This window comes from Diachasmimorpha longicaudata, chromosome 6 (assembly GCF_034640455.1).
Source record: "Diachasmimorpha longicaudata isolate KC_UGA_2023 chromosome 6, iyDiaLong2, whole genome shotgun sequence".
NCBI lineage: Eukaryota > Metazoa > Arthropoda > Insecta > Hymenoptera > Braconidae > Diachasmimorpha > Diachasmimorpha longicaudata.
The window spans coordinates 123,394-140,590 of NC_087230.1; the positions used below are offsets into that span (position 1 = coordinate 123,394).

General features: G+C 44.6%; 3 protein-coding genes across 3 annotated transcripts; 2 read left to right on the forward strand and 1 right to left on the reverse strand.

Moving 5' to 3' along the window:
- Nucleotides 1–1,605: 1,605 nt before the first annotated feature.
- LOC135163398 (uncharacterized) lies at nucleotides 1,606–14,283 on the reverse strand. Its single transcript, XM_064122798.1, has 4 exons — nucleotides 14,193–14,283; nucleotides 3,239–3,785; nucleotides 2,934–3,127; nucleotides 1,606–2,859 (listed from the first exon to the last, which is right to left on the reverse strand). Exons 1-2 carry the CDS (start codon nucleotides 14,193–14,195, stop codon nucleotides 3,360–3,362), a joined length of 429 nt encoding a protein of 142 aa, XP_063978868.1. The 5' UTR covers nucleotides 14,196–14,283; the 3' UTR covers nucleotides 1,606–2,859; nucleotides 2,934–3,127; nucleotides 3,239–3,359.
- A 1,392-nt stretch (nucleotides 14,284–15,675) lies between these two features.
- On the forward strand, nucleotides 15,676–16,713 carry LOC135163460 (uncharacterized). Its single transcript, XM_064122909.1, has one exon. The coding sequence runs from the start codon at nucleotides 15,676–15,678 to the stop codon at nucleotides 16,711–16,713; it is 1,038 nt and encodes a 345-aa protein (XP_063978979.1).
- A 66-nt stretch (nucleotides 16,714–16,779) lies between these two features.
- Nucleotides 16,780–17,193, forward strand: LOC135163462 (uncharacterized). The gene has a single exon (XM_064122911.1). It carries the CDS (start codon nucleotides 16,780–16,782, stop codon nucleotides 17,191–17,193), a length of 414 nt encoding a protein of 137 aa, XP_063978981.1.
- Nucleotides 17,194–17,197: the final 4 nt, after the last annotated feature.

Genomic DNA, 17,197 nt, shown 5'->3' on the forward strand with positions numbered 1-17,197 from the left:
AAATTTTGCAAAAAACTTTTATGATCTTTATGAAGCAACTGTGTATTTAAAGAATCATAGATATTAATGTGATTGCCGTCATAAAAACTACAAATCCAGTGGCCAGAATCTGCATTACCGCTATTGCTGTATAATATTTGAATATGTTTTTGGCCTACTGGTATTGGCTGAATTAGTTCAGGCCGTTGTAAATATATGGTATCCTGATGACGATAGTCCGAATGATTTGCTAGAATTTGACCGAAAAAAGTTATATGCTGATCCTGCAACTGTTGATTTTTGCGGATTATGTTCAATGACTCATCCGATAACGATTCATAATCAATTCGTGAATTCTTTCTCCGTTTTGTTCGATTTCCAGTGTATCTGTCTGACGATAATTTATCAATGTTACGTTTCATTGTACTATCAGCAGGTCTCTCATCATTTATTATATGACATGTCTTATTGCTCTTCGTTTTCTTACACTTACTTATTTTCACATTCTTCATAGGTCGATGATCATTTGGTGTTCCGATCACCTTTTCTTTGTATTGAAACGGACGTCCAATATCTTCACTCCGTAAATCAAGTGACAGTGGATCAAAATCTAATTTAAACTTCTTACACGACAACGGTCTTACATTAATAACAGGAAACCGAGATATTCTGCTCTGCTGAAATATCTGTAACAAATGTTGACGCATTTCTGCTGTATTATACGTAATTTGTTCCGGATCATCCCCAAAGGCTATCGAAACTGCAAACGCTATTGCAAAGACTCCACAAGTTAACAAATTAAACGAAATATAACAAATGAAAAAGAACGAAACACGAAAGCTGTCAACCGCGACTAAATTATGCAAATGTTTTTTGGGGTTAAGACAAAACGAGAGGAAAATCACTGCATGTACACACTCACACAACACACACACTAAGTGTGATACACTTTACACAATAACAGACACTCTTGTAATCTAATTAAACTAAAATATTTGACACTGCAGCAAGATTAACCGCTTATTTTGTTTATTGATTGGCAATGGAAAATCATTTGCCTGATACAACATTGCCATCAATAATCGATGAAGTACATGCTGCCATCTATTGGTCCGTTCAATCGAAATGTTAGACAGATGGCGCTAGTTTCGAGGTGGCGAAATTGGCGGGATTTTCAAATATTTTTCGGATACGTTGAATATTGTTGTACATTTTGTAATTAGTTTTATTCTTTTCGTGCGAATGTAAGTTAAGGAATCAAGAAATTACGAACCATTGTTTATGGTAATATATATTTATCTTATTCATTTGTTGTGTGTGTGTCTCTGTGTGTTGTGTGTAGAACTATTCCAATTTTTTATAAATGTCTATAATTTTTTACAGCAGTAGTTTTAGTCATTTTTTTCAACGATATTTTATTATAATAATATTTTCTATCTTTATGTTCATTTTTAGGTAGTTTAGTGTGTGTTTGTATTTGTTCGTTGTGACCTTTTGTCTAATTATTAATTCTCAATTATTAATTAGAGGACGGGTCAAATAGTAAATAAAAAGGGGCAGAGGCTGTTACAGTGAATATATTTATTTAATATAATAATTCAGGATTTTACAAAACTTGGTCGAAAATACAATGATTGAAATAATGCCTGTTTCTGGGAATTCTCAGGAGTGAGGGGCAGGCAGGTCACTTGTTGGACCACTTTTGATATTATACAAAGAAAAGGGGGTGGCTCTACATTTAAGAAAAAGGGGGAGAATTCATGGAATCAATAACAGTAATATAAACAATAATAATAATGATCTTATTGATCTAAAGAAAGAACAATGTGAATTACCACCGTTGGAGGGGTTCTGGGAAACGTAACTGGGGGAAATGATGCCGCTGGGTAATGAGGGGAAAGAAAAGGTACTCACTCGGCCGATGATGTTGTCCTGATTTTCCCCGGTTTTCCTCTCTGGGTTTTTTTTAGGGGGTGTCCACCCTTTTCCGGGGGTCTGTGGGATTGAGCCGGGTCCAGAAGAGCCTCTCTTTGAACTCGGGCGATCCTGGGTCACTTGACTATCTTTCCGCGATTGATTTTATTAATTATTGAAAAACAATGTACTGCTCTTAGCGACAGCTGAACGACGAGTGGCGATCGATTAGCCACTCTAGGATCTCCTCGAAGTATTCGGGGGTCCTCGGCCTATATTCGTCCATTTCCGGGGTGTAATATTCGCCTTCCCCTGATCAACCGATCGATGCTTGTGGGCGTCTTCGTGGGCCGAGGGGTTGCGGGGAGACGCACTACGCAACGTGCGTGTGGGCCCATTGTCCTGAGTCGCGTGTTGAACAGGGGACTGCGGCGGGGGGGGGGCTACGTCATCCACTTCCTCCTTGAGCGTGAGCGTGATGAGTAGCGGACCGTGGGAAGGAGGGGGAAGACCTACGTCATCCTATCCTCCAGTGGTGATTCTCTCCGACGGTTCTCGCCCTGTCCGAGCGCGGTGAGTAGGGGATCGGGGGAGGGGGAAGGACTTATGGGAAGAGGTTCTCCAACGGTGTGCAAACGAATGAGTAAATACTAATAGAATAGAATAGGGGGCGTGCGGAGGGGGGGGGGGGTGTTAACATAACCTTTATGGTTATGTTGCCTCGTCACAGTGTGTAAAAGTACGTTTTTTTCCATGTTTTTACAACATTTTTTTACATTAGTATTTTAACATTCATTTTTTGTTTTTTTTTGTTATTTTTAACATTATTATAAGTTTTTAACATTTTTTTATATAATAACTAACTAAATTTAAAGTATTTAAGGTTCAAGTACGCAAAAGAATCCATTCGCTTAGCCATTTAATTTATAATACTGGTGAGGCGCCTTAATATATAGATATGAAAACCTGAAAGAGAGAAATAAAGTTAAAAATATTGATTATTAATTAAATTTCAAGGAAATGGGGCAATTAAGACTTACTTGGATTTAAGAAAATATGAAAAATATGCTATGATATCAGAGAGGGTAGGAGCTAATAAAAGCAAGACTCAGTATTTTATCCACAATTGAAATAAAACACTGAGCCTTTGCCAAACATGCCTTGACCTACTCCAGGAGGAGGTGGAGGACCTGGACGATCATTCCTGGATTGAAAATATTGTGATTTCCAATAGCTGAAGGGGAAAGGTTATGACAATTAACAAGCAGGCAACAGATATTACATAAATGATGTAGCCGGGAAAGATGAATGTGTGTGCCTGTGTGTGTGTGTAAACACCACTTACGCTGCATCCCGCTTCTCCTTTTTTTTCCTCCTCGATTCTTCCTCTCTGGTCCCCTGCTTCCTCGCCCTGCCCCTTGTCCTCTTCCTCCACCAGCTCCTTGTTCTCTTCCGCGTCCTGCCCATTACTCTCTTCCTCGTCCGATCTCTTGTTGTCCTGCTCCTCGTCCTTCCTCTTTATCGGCTTCTTCAGCCTGCCTTTGCAGAACATCCATTTGTTGCTGCAAATTCTCCATCAGCCGATGGATATGATCCGTACGACGGTAGCCGTGGGGAATTTGCAGCAGACTGCTGCGGACCTGTGCTGGTGGCATCTGGGCTGATGGCACTTGTGCTGGTGGCACTTGTGCTGGTGGCACTTGTGCTGGTGGCACTTGTGCTGGTGGCACTTGTGCTGGTGGCACTTGTGCTGGTGGCACTTGTGCTGGTGGCATCTGGGCTGGAGGCACTTGGACTGGTGCCACTTGGACTGGTGCCACTTCGGCTGGTGCCATTTGTGCTGGAGGTAGCGAGCTAGAGAGCGAGGCATTCTCACGGCTTTCCCTTTCGCTCTGAAAAAAAAAAATTAGTACGAAATTCGCCATTTTCAATTTTGTTTATGCATTTTCGTGCAAACAAATATGCAAATGAGTGAAAAAAAACAAAATAAACTAAAATAAGCAACAAAATCACTGAAACATGGAAGAGAATATCGTCATTCAGAAATAATTGTTCAAAATCCCGCGGTCAAACATCAGGATGATCAACCCGATGACCTTGGCCAATCACCTTTGACCATCGTAACGGGAGGTCACGATCGATCTCTGGATCGTTACGATGGTCAGTACGCCATTGGTCCTTCGAGCCGGATTCGGGAGTGAAGTGTGTGAAGTGTACATCGGAAAATTCAACGTGGAAAAAGGGACGCCGGCCACGCGTTAATCTACGGGGCCCACATCATAGACCCCACGGGCTCATCGAGGACATCGGCCAAATTCCTCAAGGGATTACGCACGGGACAACAGCAACGGGCTTTGTTTACGTCGGATTCCACGAGAGGTACCAAGGTCGACCACCCCGGCCGCTCAACTCAATATCGAGCGCGTTATCGATTGACGAGGCGGTCGGTAACACATCGGCGGCATATCATACACAGTCGGTAAATACTTACCAACGCCGATCGGTAAGTCAACCATCTCAAACGTCCCGTGTCAACGCATGCGCTACACATCAAGTAAGGGATAGACATTCAGTTGGGTCCAAATTTAATACAATTTAAATTAAAATTAAAGACCACCATTGTGGACCACCATGATGGAGGAAAACGACAGGATGCTCGCATCGTTGGGAACTTCGGAAAATCCCGGAACGGAAACTCTCGGCAACGCATCGGAGGAGGCCTCCTTCAGGGAACCGGAGTCGGAGCCGGTTACCAAAACTAGGAGGTCCATCACACCCTGGCCAAGCAGCGTGGTGAATCGGATCGGAATCCAACTGACCCGGATGAGGTCTCTTCGGGAGATTATTGAAAAACTCGGCAGCGAAGAAGCACGAGCTCTTCGCTATGATGAGCTCCAAACTCATCGGACCGTGGTAGGGGACACGTGGTCCAAGTTCTCGGCCTAACACGAGAAGCTAATTGAGAAGTTGAGCGAAGAGGTGATGGATCACCCCTACTTCGCTGAAGATATGTTTGCCCAGGCGGACAGAATCTACAGGAAAGCGATGGAAGAGCTAGGCCGCAGAACAGCTAGCTTACCACAACGGGGTTCGGGCAACAATCACGGATCCTCAATTAGCCATCTGGAAAGACTACAGGTGCCGGAGTTCCACGGCACCTACTCGGAGTGGAGAAACTTCCACGACGCCTTCGTATCACTTGTCCATAGCCAGACCGGCTATTCGGACCTGGACAAGATGATAAGGCTGAGGAAGGCCCTAAAGGGATCGGCAGCGGAGCTCATCACAAACATCGGAACGGGAGCTGCCCATTACGAGACAGCTTGGAAAAAACTCGTAGTTCGGTACGAGAACCCAAGGCTGATAATGGCAGCTCATCTCAATCGGTTACTGAAGCTCAAGGAGGTGAAGGAGCTGTCCTCCAAGAGTCTCCTTCAGGTCATCGACGCAGTGACGGAATCATTGACGGCACTTAAAAATCTCGGAGCTCCAACAGATACGTGGGACATCATGGTCTGTCATCTCATCAGAAGGGCTCTGGATCGGAAGTCCAGTCAGGACTGGGAGCTTAAGCTGGGAGACTCCACGGATCCCCCGCAGCTGGAGAGTTTTCTCGAGTTTCTCAGGGCCCGAGGAAGGGCCTGGGAAAAAATTGAGCGGGAAGGGGAGAAATGGAGTTCGGAAAGGCCAAAACAGTCGGCAAAGGCCTACCACGGAACTTCATCGGGACGACCATCAGAGGCCTCTAAGGGAGCCTCAAGCAAGAAGACGGCATGTGTGGCCTGCGGAGGGCCACACTGGATTGGACCCGAGTGCACCAAGTTCTTCGGCATGAATGCCGTCCAAAAGAGGCAGTTCCTAGTTGACGAGGGACTCTGTTACAATTGCTTGGGGCCTTATCGGGCAACCAAATGCAAGAGCACCAGGAGGTGTCGGCATTGCAACGGGTTGCACCACACACTCATACATGAAAGGAGGCATGATCTACCGGAACCGTCAACAAAGGCCAGCACATCATCGGAGCCAAGCACGAGCGGTTAAGTAGCATTTTATTATTCACTATAATAAATATGGCTACATTAACCGCTGTGTACGTTGACAGGAGACAACAACATCACGGGAACCGGAGCGAACATCACAGCGGATCCTGTCAACGAACTACCGGGACCAGCATCACGTCAAGACCTACAACACGCCGCAACACCATCGGGGAAGAGGTCGACGACCTCCCAGACTCATTTCGGGGGAGTCTGATCAAACGGAAGTGTACCACCATTCGGAAAATCTATCGGCAAAACACCATTCTGGTGATCATCTACATTCGGCGGAAAATCAATTCAGACAACCATCCCGTGTAGAAGCCATGCCTCATGAAGAGGAACCACAATCGGAACAGCAACAGGACAATCACCACGGGGATCAACATCACTCGGAACCGCAACCGGTTCATCAGGTGGACACACGCAACGTCTTGGAAGCTCAACAGAGCTGTCAGCGGAAAAATCAACTGGTCGTCTTGGCAACGGCAATGGTTACTGCCCTGAATCACCAGGGATATTCAAGGCCAGCAAGGATCCTCATCGACCAAGGCTCAGAAGTGTCATTGGTATCTGAGCGCTTGGTCAATCAACTGCAACTAAAACGGAAGTCATCATCATTATCAATTATCGGCATCGGAGAAACTTCCTCGGGAAGCACGCGTGGGGTTGTGTCATTCGATTTACAACCGAAACATAATCCTACTGCGTTGTTCAACTTGGAAGCCCACATCATGAGTAAGCTCCCGGCAAAGATCCCACCATTCGCTTGTGACACACGGACTCCCCAGGAGCTATGGGAACTCAATTTGGCGGATCGGAAATTCCAACAACCTGGGGCCATTGACATAATCATCGGAGCTGATTTCTACGGGAAAATTATCACGGACGGAATTATGAGATACAACGGAACGGGTCTCATAGACCAGCAGACATCGTTTGGCTGGGTAGTATCGGGGCCAGTCTGCTGTACAGGCTGTGCTAAGAAGAGGTGACTGAGGGTGACCACACGGACCATCAATCAACAACTATTGGACTGCTTAAAGAAGTTCTGGACGCAGGAAGAAATACTGGATACTGTATCAACGGTAATGAGCAAGGCTGACGCAGAATGCGAGCAGCATTTTTTAGAAACTCATAGAAGAGACGCAACGGGACGGTGTACAGTACGCCTACCGTTTAAATCGTCGCCTGCCGTCCTAGGGGATACAGCATCGACGGCTCGGATTCGCTTACAGAAGCTCAACAGGCGATTGGCGGCAGATCCAGAGGCTCACACTCTATACCGGAAATTCATTGAGGAGTATGAGGCCTTGGATCACATGCAACGGGCACCATCGACGTCAGAGACACGTCAGGCATACTACTTGCCTCATCACGGAGTGCTCAGACCAGATAGCACGACGACCAAATTAAGAGTCGTATTCGACGCTTCACATCGAAGATCTACGGGAGTGTCACTGAATGATATTCTTCATTCAGGACCGAAACTACAGACGGAATGCTCTGACGTCCTCATCTGGCTTCGTCGGCATCGGTTGGTCTTCGGAGCGGACATAGAGAAAATGTTCCGCCAGATTCGCGTCCATCAGGATGATTGGGACTATCAACGAATCTTTTGGAAGGACGACGACGGCCAGATCATTGAATATCAATTAACAACGGTCACCTACGGGACCAGCTGTGCACCTTGGCTGTCTCTTCGGGTGCTGAAGCAGCTGGCAATCGATGAAGGTCATCGATTTCCTTTGGCCTTATCAACGTTCGCACGGGGGCGATATGTTGGCGATATCTACGGAGGTGCAGAAACCGAACCGGATTTAGAAAGAATAATTAAGGATCTAATCGGACCCTGCATGGCGGGCGGCATGCCACTGCAGAAATGGTGCAGCAACGCGCCACGGACACTCGGACGACGCGGAATATCAGCAGAATCAGCTCCAACCATCAAATTCGGGAAATCATCAGTGAAAGTGCTGGGCCTCTGCTGGCAGCCTCAGACAGACACGTTCCACTTCAAGACAAGGAACTTCAGCGGAGACACCATCACCAAACGCGTAATCCTGTCCGAGATTGCGCAAATTTACGATCCTTTGGGACTTATAGCACCGGTCATCATCACGGCAGAAATATTTATACAAGAATTATGGCTGCTTAAACTCGACTGGGACGAGCAAATACCAATGACACATGCAAAACGGTGGAGAAGTTTCAGGGAGGAACTTCAACGGCTGAGCAGCCTTTCAATACCACGATGGCTACATCTTTCATCGGGAAAGGAACTACAACTACACGGATTTGCGGATGCATCGACCCTAGCAATGGGTGCATCGGTCTATCTTCGCTCCTGGTCAGCATCATCGGGAGCCAACGTCAACTTGGTCTGTGCCAAAACCAAGGTGGCTCCCCTCAAGAAGATGACCATTCCACGGCTGGAGCTCACGGCAGCTGTCATGGTCACAAATCTAATGGCCTATGTACAGCGAGCTCTGGAACTTGAGGATGCGGAGCTCTACTTATGGAGCGACTCATCAGTAGCCATCGCATGGATCAACGGAGATCCATCACGGTGGAAGGACTTTGTGCAGAACAGGGTTCTGAAGATCCAAGATACCCTGCCCTCTGCCAAGTGGAATCACATCAACGGGAAGGAGAATCCAGCAGACTGCGCATCGAGAAGAATATCACCAACAGAATTGGGGGAGCATCATCTTTGGTGGACTGGACCATCATGGCTTGTCCAACCACCAGAACAATGGGTAGCAGCATCATAGGAATTAGCATCCACATCGGAATTAGCATCAGTGGTGGCAACGGAGGCGAAACCACCCACCACCAGCTCATATCCAGTGCACATTGTCGACGAAGATGCACTGATCAACCGGATTTCGTCATGGAACAAGGTAGCTGGAATCACAGCCTGGGTGAATCGAGCAGTAAACAAATTTAAGGGACAACCAATACCGGATTCTCCACAACTCGGAACAACGGAAATAGAGGACGGAAGACTGTTTTGGGTTAAGTACACCCAACAGCGATATTTCGAACGGGAAATCAACACACTGAAGGCTGGAAGATCACTGGCAGCTATGCTTCGTATGGCGACGCTGACGCCATACCTGGAGAACGACGTCATGCGCATGGGCGGACGTCTACGGAATTCAACATTGGATCCGGAGGAGAAGAATCCAATTATTCTCCCACGTCACTCACCGCTATCAGCACTTATCATTGCCGAAGCTCATCAGAGGAGCTTCCACGGGGGAAGGCAACTCACGTTGGCACACATCCGGCAAAGGTACTGGATCATCGGAGGACGGGCACCAGTACGCTCACACATATTAAAGTGCGTCATCTGCGCACGTCATCGAGCTGTGCGAGCTCAACAGCTGATGGGACAGCTGCCATCGCGACGAGTGACACCATCAAGAGTCTTCCTTCACTCAGGAGTAGACTTCGCCGGCCCAATCAACATCCTGAGGTGGAGAGGCTCAGGGGCAGGCAAAACAATGTACAAGGCGTACATTTGCCTATTTGTCTGCTTCGCCACATCCGCAACACACTTGGAACTGGTAACAGATCTCACGGCGGAAGGATTCATCGCACCATACAAGCGATTTACGTCAAGACGGGGAATTTGCGCGACCCTGACCAGTGACAAGGGACTAAACTTCATCGGGGCAGAAAAGCAATTGCGGCAGATTATCCACCAGGCATCCAGCGAATCAGCAACCATCGAGAACTGGCTAGCAACAAACGGACCGGAATGGAGATTTAATCCGCCCTACTCGCCACACATGGGAGGCAAGTGGGAGGCCGCGGCTAAATCCACGAAACACCACTTACGGTGAGTGATAGGAACTTCAACTCTGACGGACGAGGAATTTACGACTCTTCTGACTCAGGTTGAAGCCATCCGGAACTCGAGACCATTCTGCCCGATAAACAACGACCCGCAAGACACAACGGCCTTGACACCAGGGCACTTCATCATCGGCGGATCGCTGACAGCGATTCCAGAACCAACTCTGGAACACATCAACACGGATCGGCTAAACAGGTGGCGACTTATCACGCAGAAGGTGCAGAACTTCTGGGACCATTGGGCACGCGAGTGCGGGCATCGCTACCAACAAATCTATCGGTGGAGAAAACCAACGGACGACATCAAAATTGGTTCGTTGGTTCTCATATCAAACGAGCAGGAACCACCAACCAGATGGCCCCTGGCTCGAGTCATCAAGATCCACCCAGGACAGGACAACTTGACCAGGGTTGTGACACATTGGAAAGGCAACAAGGAAACGCAGCGGACAATCCATCGATTTGTACCACTACCAATCAACGACGACCTACTGGAAGGCCAAAACTAACAAGGACAGTCTACATCGTCACCCAGGGGGGTGACGCAGGGCGGGCGGTATGTTCAAAATCCCCCGGTCAAACGTCAGGATGACCAACCGGATGACCTCGGCCAATCACCTTCGACCATCGTACCGAGATGTCACGATCGATCTCGGGATCGTTACGATGGTCAGTACGCCATCAGCTAGCAATCGGCATAGACATACGGTTTGTCTTACGGAAATTCCAACGGGGAATTATCGGCTACCACTCGGATAGCCAACGGGGTTAGAACCGGCAATAATCATTCGGTCAATACAGTCCACTACTAAAGAATAACCTTTAATACCTCGGAGTGCACATTGTGTGAAATTATTTAAACCAAATAAATCGGCTTCTCAACACACCCAGTGTCAAGTTATTCCCCATCCGGAACTTCCTCACCCACCATCCCATCCGGCCCAAATCATCCCCGGAACACCTCAAATTAAAAACAATAATGTCATCTAATCATTTAAATAATTAAAAATGATTAGACAAAATCATTAAAATGTGATGTTTGTCCCTACCATTTATTTTCACTGATTTGTTTACCAATTCATAATTTTTGAAGTGAAAACTTCTTATGGCGCGTTGGGCACTTTTATTGGTGAGCATTTTCTCGTGAACTCGCGACAGATGAGATTTTACAGTGATGCCAGATGCGGGACCCACACGTCTTCCACTGCCCCACTCCGCAGCAGTAGTTGCGCGAGGGAGTTGCGCATGAAACCCCCACGCGTGGGATTTTTGCCCCCGTCGCGCATCACTGCTATTAGTATACGCATAGGTATATATGAGCTGTTTCTTTCTTCCGATAGGGAAACAACTTCCTGTTTTAGCAACAGTTACATTAAAAGAATACAAGTTTGGCGCTAGCGTTTAAAAAGGCGCTGCATTTAAAGTTTGAAGTTGATAAATTTCTACAAAATTACAGAAAATCTCGAAATTTTGGGGAATTAGGAAAATTATAAGTATGCTCATTTCAGCTAACAATTAAAAATTATCGGAAAGCCGGAAAAGTAGGAAAACCTGAAAAATCGAAAATATATTCGTTTTATTAGAGAATTTTACTAGGGACGTGATTCGATGGCCGGAAAATCGCTAAAAATTATGGGAACGCCGGAAAAGCAGGAAAACCCAAAAAATCGAAAATATACCCAATTTAGTAGAGAATTTCACTAGGGACGTGAATCGACGATCGGAAATTCGGATGGTCGGAAAACATATACAGGGTGTCCCAGAATTGCACGTCCAAACTTTAAACTTAAGTTGGGGGTGAAATTCTGGATCGAAAAGTCCTGAGCGACTTTTTGATCAGATGTACCCTCTTCAAGTTATTGAGGGTTGAAGTTGGACGAATCAGGGCCGTGGAATACCCAGTCACACGTCGGTGAGAAAAACATGCGAGTGTAGTGGTGTCCCCACCATACCGTACTACTCCCCTGCAGCGGCAGAAAGAGATGACTGATGGTGGAGGGCAAGAGGAAGGGGAGGGGAAATAAAAAAAATGAACACCCGCCCGCTACATAATAGTAGATTATGACATGAGGACGATAGGTGGAGGATTGTGAGAAGTGTGAAGTTTGCAGCACGAGGCGTGACAAGTCGCAGTCGAGGCGAGCCGGAGGCTTCGCCCCCCCCCCCAGGGAAAAACAGAAATAGACTTAATTAAAAAAAAATTATTCTTTAGAAAAATACATAAACAATATCAACTAAAGAAAACGAATCTTAACGTTTTGCTTAGGTTCTATTGTCCATGGTTGTGTTCATCGAAAGAAGAAATCATACGATTGCAAAATTTATTCACCAAAAAACATTTTATAATTTGTATCAATTTAATTTTATAAAATTTTATAATATTAAAGCATTATTAATCTTTTAGTATTTCGATTAAGGTTCGTTTTCTTTAATTTATCTTGTTTATGTATTTTTCCAAAGAATAATTTTTTTTTAATTAAGCCTATTTCTGTTTTTCACTTTTCATGTTAATCGAAATACCAAAAGATTAATAAGTGCTTTAATATTATAAAATTTTATAAAATTAAATTGATACAAATTATAAAATGTTTTTTGGTGAATAAATTTTGCAATCGTATGATTTCTTCTTTCGATGAACACAACCATGGACAATAGAACCTAAGCAAAACGTTAAGATTCGTTTTCTTTAGTTGATATTGTTTATGTATTTTTCTAAAGAATAATTTTTTTTTAATTAAGTCTATTTCTGTTTTTCCCTGGGGGGGGGGGCGAAGCCTCCGGCTCGCCTCGACTGCGACTTGTCACGCCTCGTGCTGCAAACTTCACACTTCTCACAATCCTCCACCTATCGTCCTCATGTCATAATCTACTATTATGTAGCGGGCGGGTGTTCATTTTTTTTATTTCCCCTCCCCTTCCTCTTGCCCTCCGCCACCAGTCATCTCTTTCTGCCGCTGCAGGGGAGTAGTACGGTATGGTGGGGACACCACTACACTCGCATGTTTTTCTCACCGACGTGCGACTGGGTATTCCACGCCCCTGATTCGTCCAACTTCAACCCTCAATAACTTGAAGAGGGTGCATCTGATCAAAAAGTCGCTCAGGACTTTTCGATCCAGAATTTCACCCCCAACTTAAGTTTAAAGTTTGGACGTGCAATTCTGGGACACCCTGTATATGCTACGATTATAGCTTTAAAAAAATCTACATTGTTATTTTTGATTATAGATTTGTCTTGAAAATGGATGCAGTTTTATATGAAGAATTTCATATAACGATGTCCAATGATCGCAATCTTAGTACAAAAAAATACTAAACTACTAGTGATGCAGTATTCAAAAGAAATATAAATATATTTAAATCAAAATTGTTCATTTCACACTTTAGTTGCCATAGACCTATTGTTTCAGTTTTAGAATTTAATGAAAATGCTGATAATGATGATGTAAGAGTTGTTGAAATTATGGATGAGAAGTGATAAATTTTGTATTTACTATTTACTAATAAATTTTTTTTTTCAAGTTGTCCATTTCTTTGATGTTACAATCGTTTTACTTTGTTTTACATCCTCTCCAGCCTCTCTTAAACTTTCCTTTCCCGCCTCTCTTCTTCTTCCCCCCCCATGTACGGCATTTGCCGAAAGGGAGGGAAAAACCTCACCCGAGGGAAAACCTGCCCTGGTACAGTCGTCCTTTTGACAGGACTACCGCTCGACAGTGAAACCGTGAGATGAAAGCGCTATAAATTTTTTAAAATTTTGACCGCCGGTGCCCGGGATCGAACCCGGGTCGTTGGCTAGCGAGTCTAGCACTCTAACCGCACGACCACTGCCGTCGGTTACTATTTACTAATATTTACTCATTTAAATAAAACCACTTCCTTCGAATATAGTTTCTATATTATTATACTTCATATCCATTCCAAAAGTGCCCACATTGCTTTGATAAACTTGATTTTTTTAGGTATAATTTCTCATGTCGCGAGCGCACCTAAAGATGCTCACCCAAAAAAATGCCCAACGCGCCAAAAGTTCAAGATTTCACTTCTGCCTGCACTCCCGGAGTGCAGCGAGTTTTTTTATTTGCTATTTGTGTTTGCATCATTTTTTTCACTTATTTTTATACAGAAAAGCATGTAAATTATTTTAAAAAATGTTAAAAACATCAGTGACAAAAAATAAAAGGCCAATATTAATTTTTTTAATGATTTTAACTAATCATTTCCACAATAACAACATTATGCAAACGACTGACAAAGTAACAACACCTGTATAGGTTAGGTTTTCTGTCAGCCGGCTTCATTCTTATTGTATTGGTCAATGGTCTCACAAAATCATGAAAAATTAATAACAAATTAAGGATGCTATCAATCAACAATAATAAAACCACGTATACATACCATTTTTGCAATTATTTCATTATTGCGTGGCCTCTGACGTTAACTGCACGGATGGCAAGCGAGAAATAGGAGATTGCGCGGGAAGCTAGTAATGCTGCCAGCGCTACCGGTAACAGCGGTAAAAGGGAAAGACCGCAGTTACTAGATAACCGAGGTTGGAACAGTAGTCGGTCGCTGGGAGCGCGATGCGAATCGGCCTTTTTCCCGATTTAACGTCGATTGTGATTGGTCCCGTCATTTTTCCCCTAGAATGAGCCCAGCGACAGAATTCATCATCGGAACATGTACTGTGCCAACCTGGTTATCTAGTAACCTTGGGGAGGAAGAAGAAATGGCATACATTATAATTGTTGCCAACTTTGACGTACAAGTCTAACGCTGAAAAAATACAATCGCGAAAATATTACATTATGATGGTTGCTATGGGCGGATATTTTTATTTATTATTGTTTATCAAGAAATAAAAATATCATTAGAAAGCTCATAGTCAACTTATATAATGTAACTAAGGACGGATTTTGCCAGAAATTTTCATATAACGAGAAAAAAAATGAAAACCATTCGGGGAGTAGTTGTGTCGCGTATATTATACGCGACAGCATCGGCCTATGACGTCACACGGGTCTAAAACGTCAACTTGGCGGATACGCTCTCGCGTATCTTGATAGTTGGAGTTCGATTTTGGACTCTGAAACTTGCGGTAGGGTTTTGATGGAGAGGAAGAAAAGAGTCGCTTAAACTACCGAAGGGTGCGTCGCGTAGTGAGAGTGATCGGTGCTGATCGAGTGCGGGGCGATTAGCCAGGAAGGTAATCGCGATGCGTGAGTGATACCCATAAGGAATCACCACGAGAATTTTTAATCCTCTGAAGTAATTGAGACAGATTTGGGGAATTATGATGCCTCCCCATTGGTGGAGGAGATTACCGCGAGATCCGTTCGTTTATAGGGATTTGACGTTTTTCTAATTCGAAGTAGGGATTTGCTCTCAGTGATTCAGAGAGAAAACAATTCAAAGGGTTAATTAGACCAAAAATTAAGAATTTCGAGCCTCATCTTTCGCGTTATCTCTCTCGGCGGACTCATATTACTTAAAAGAGATTGTGATATTATCACTTATGGTTATTTAAAATTATTTAAAAGATAATAGTTTTTTTTTGTTTCTGGTCATGATTATTTATTAAAATAATGTATTAGAGTTAATTGAAATATTATCAAAGGCAATAATTAAATTTATTTATTCAAAGTTTTAGGGGTTTTGTTATTTTCTTTTGCGGATGAAAGTCCGACGAACCACCTCCATCCGCCTACACCCTCTCTCCACAACCTACCCCCTGAGCAGCGTGGGTATTCAAGGTCTTCCCATGGATTCGTAAGCAAAGCTATACGGTTTTTGTTTCGTAAATTTCGGTTGATGTTAAAAATTAGTTTATTGAGACTCCGGTTTATCGTCTCCGGTAAAAAGGGCGGCTGGCGCCCAACAAATGTTGCTTGCGAATCCAGGGGAAAGGACAGTTAACGGGTTTTTCTCAACCCCGAGGAAAAATCTCGTTACAGACCTCATCAAGGAATATGAGGATCTGGGATACATGAGACGGGTCTCAGGGCAATCAGAACCATCACTGAGCTACTATCTGCATCATCACGGTGTCTTAAGGGAAGACAGCATCACCACAAAACTCAGGGTCGTCTGCAACGGTTCCAGCAAAACAACATCAGGATTATCACTCAATGAGATACTTCATGCAGGAGGAAAACAGCAAACGGAAGGCTCAGACGTTCTCATCTGGTTGAGAACTTTTCGATTAATCGTCGGAACGGACATTGTGAAAATGTTCCGTGAAATCAAGGTTCATCAAGAAGATTGGGATCTCCAAAGAATCCTGTGGAACGATGAGGAGGGGAAAATCATCACATATCAACTGACAACGGTGACGTATGGGCAAACGTGTGCACCATGGTTGGCTCTACGAGTTCTTCAACAACTGGTGGAGGACGAGGGACATCAATATCCACTGGCGGCTGTCTCTCTAACAAAAGGGAGATACGTCGACGATATCTATGAGGGAGCTGATTCTGAGGAACAGCTCAAGGAACTCATCACGCAGCTCATCAATCTTTGCATGGCGGGCGGCATGCCACTGCAAAAATGGATCTCGAATCAACAAGGAATCCTACAGGATCGTCAGTTATCAACAAAATCAACATCGGCGGTCGAATTCGAGGACAAGCCGGTCAAAGTATTGGGACTGTGCTGGAATCCTCATTCAGACAGCTTCATCTATAAATCAAGGAAGCCATCAACGGAACAAATCAACAAAAGGGCAATCCTCTCAGAGATCGCCCAGATTTACGATCCTCTGGGACTCGGACCGGTGATCATCAGGGCGAAAATCTTCATCCAAGAGCTGTGGCTTCTCAAAATTGGTTGGGATGGTTCACTGCCCTTGAGTCACATCAAGCGTTGGAAAGAATTCACGGAGGAATTCTCAAATCTGGATCAAATATCAATCCCACGGTGACTTCAAACATCATCGACTTCAAGCAACATCCAACTTCATGGGTTTGCTGACGCTTCGAATCAGGCAATGGGTGCCGCAGTATACATCAGAGTGGACAATCATCAATCTGAGCCACTAGTCATCTTGGTGAGTGCAAAAACCAAGGTCGCACCATTTAAGAAAATGACAATTCCTCGCTTGGAATTGACAGCTGCTGTCATCTTAACCAATCTGGTCATCTACATCAGGAAGATGCTGGAGAAAGAGAATTTACCAGTCTTTCTTTTGTCTGACTCCACGGTGGCGCTCACATGGATCAATGGACACCCATCAAGGTGGAAGCATTTTGTTCAGAATCGAGTTATCAAAATCCAGAACTCATTACCAGCAGCTGAATGGAAACATATCAGGGGAGTCCAGAACCCACCAGACTGTGCATCACGGGGATTATCACCAGATCAACTAGTAAATCATCAGCTGTGGTGCAATGGTTCATCATGACTGA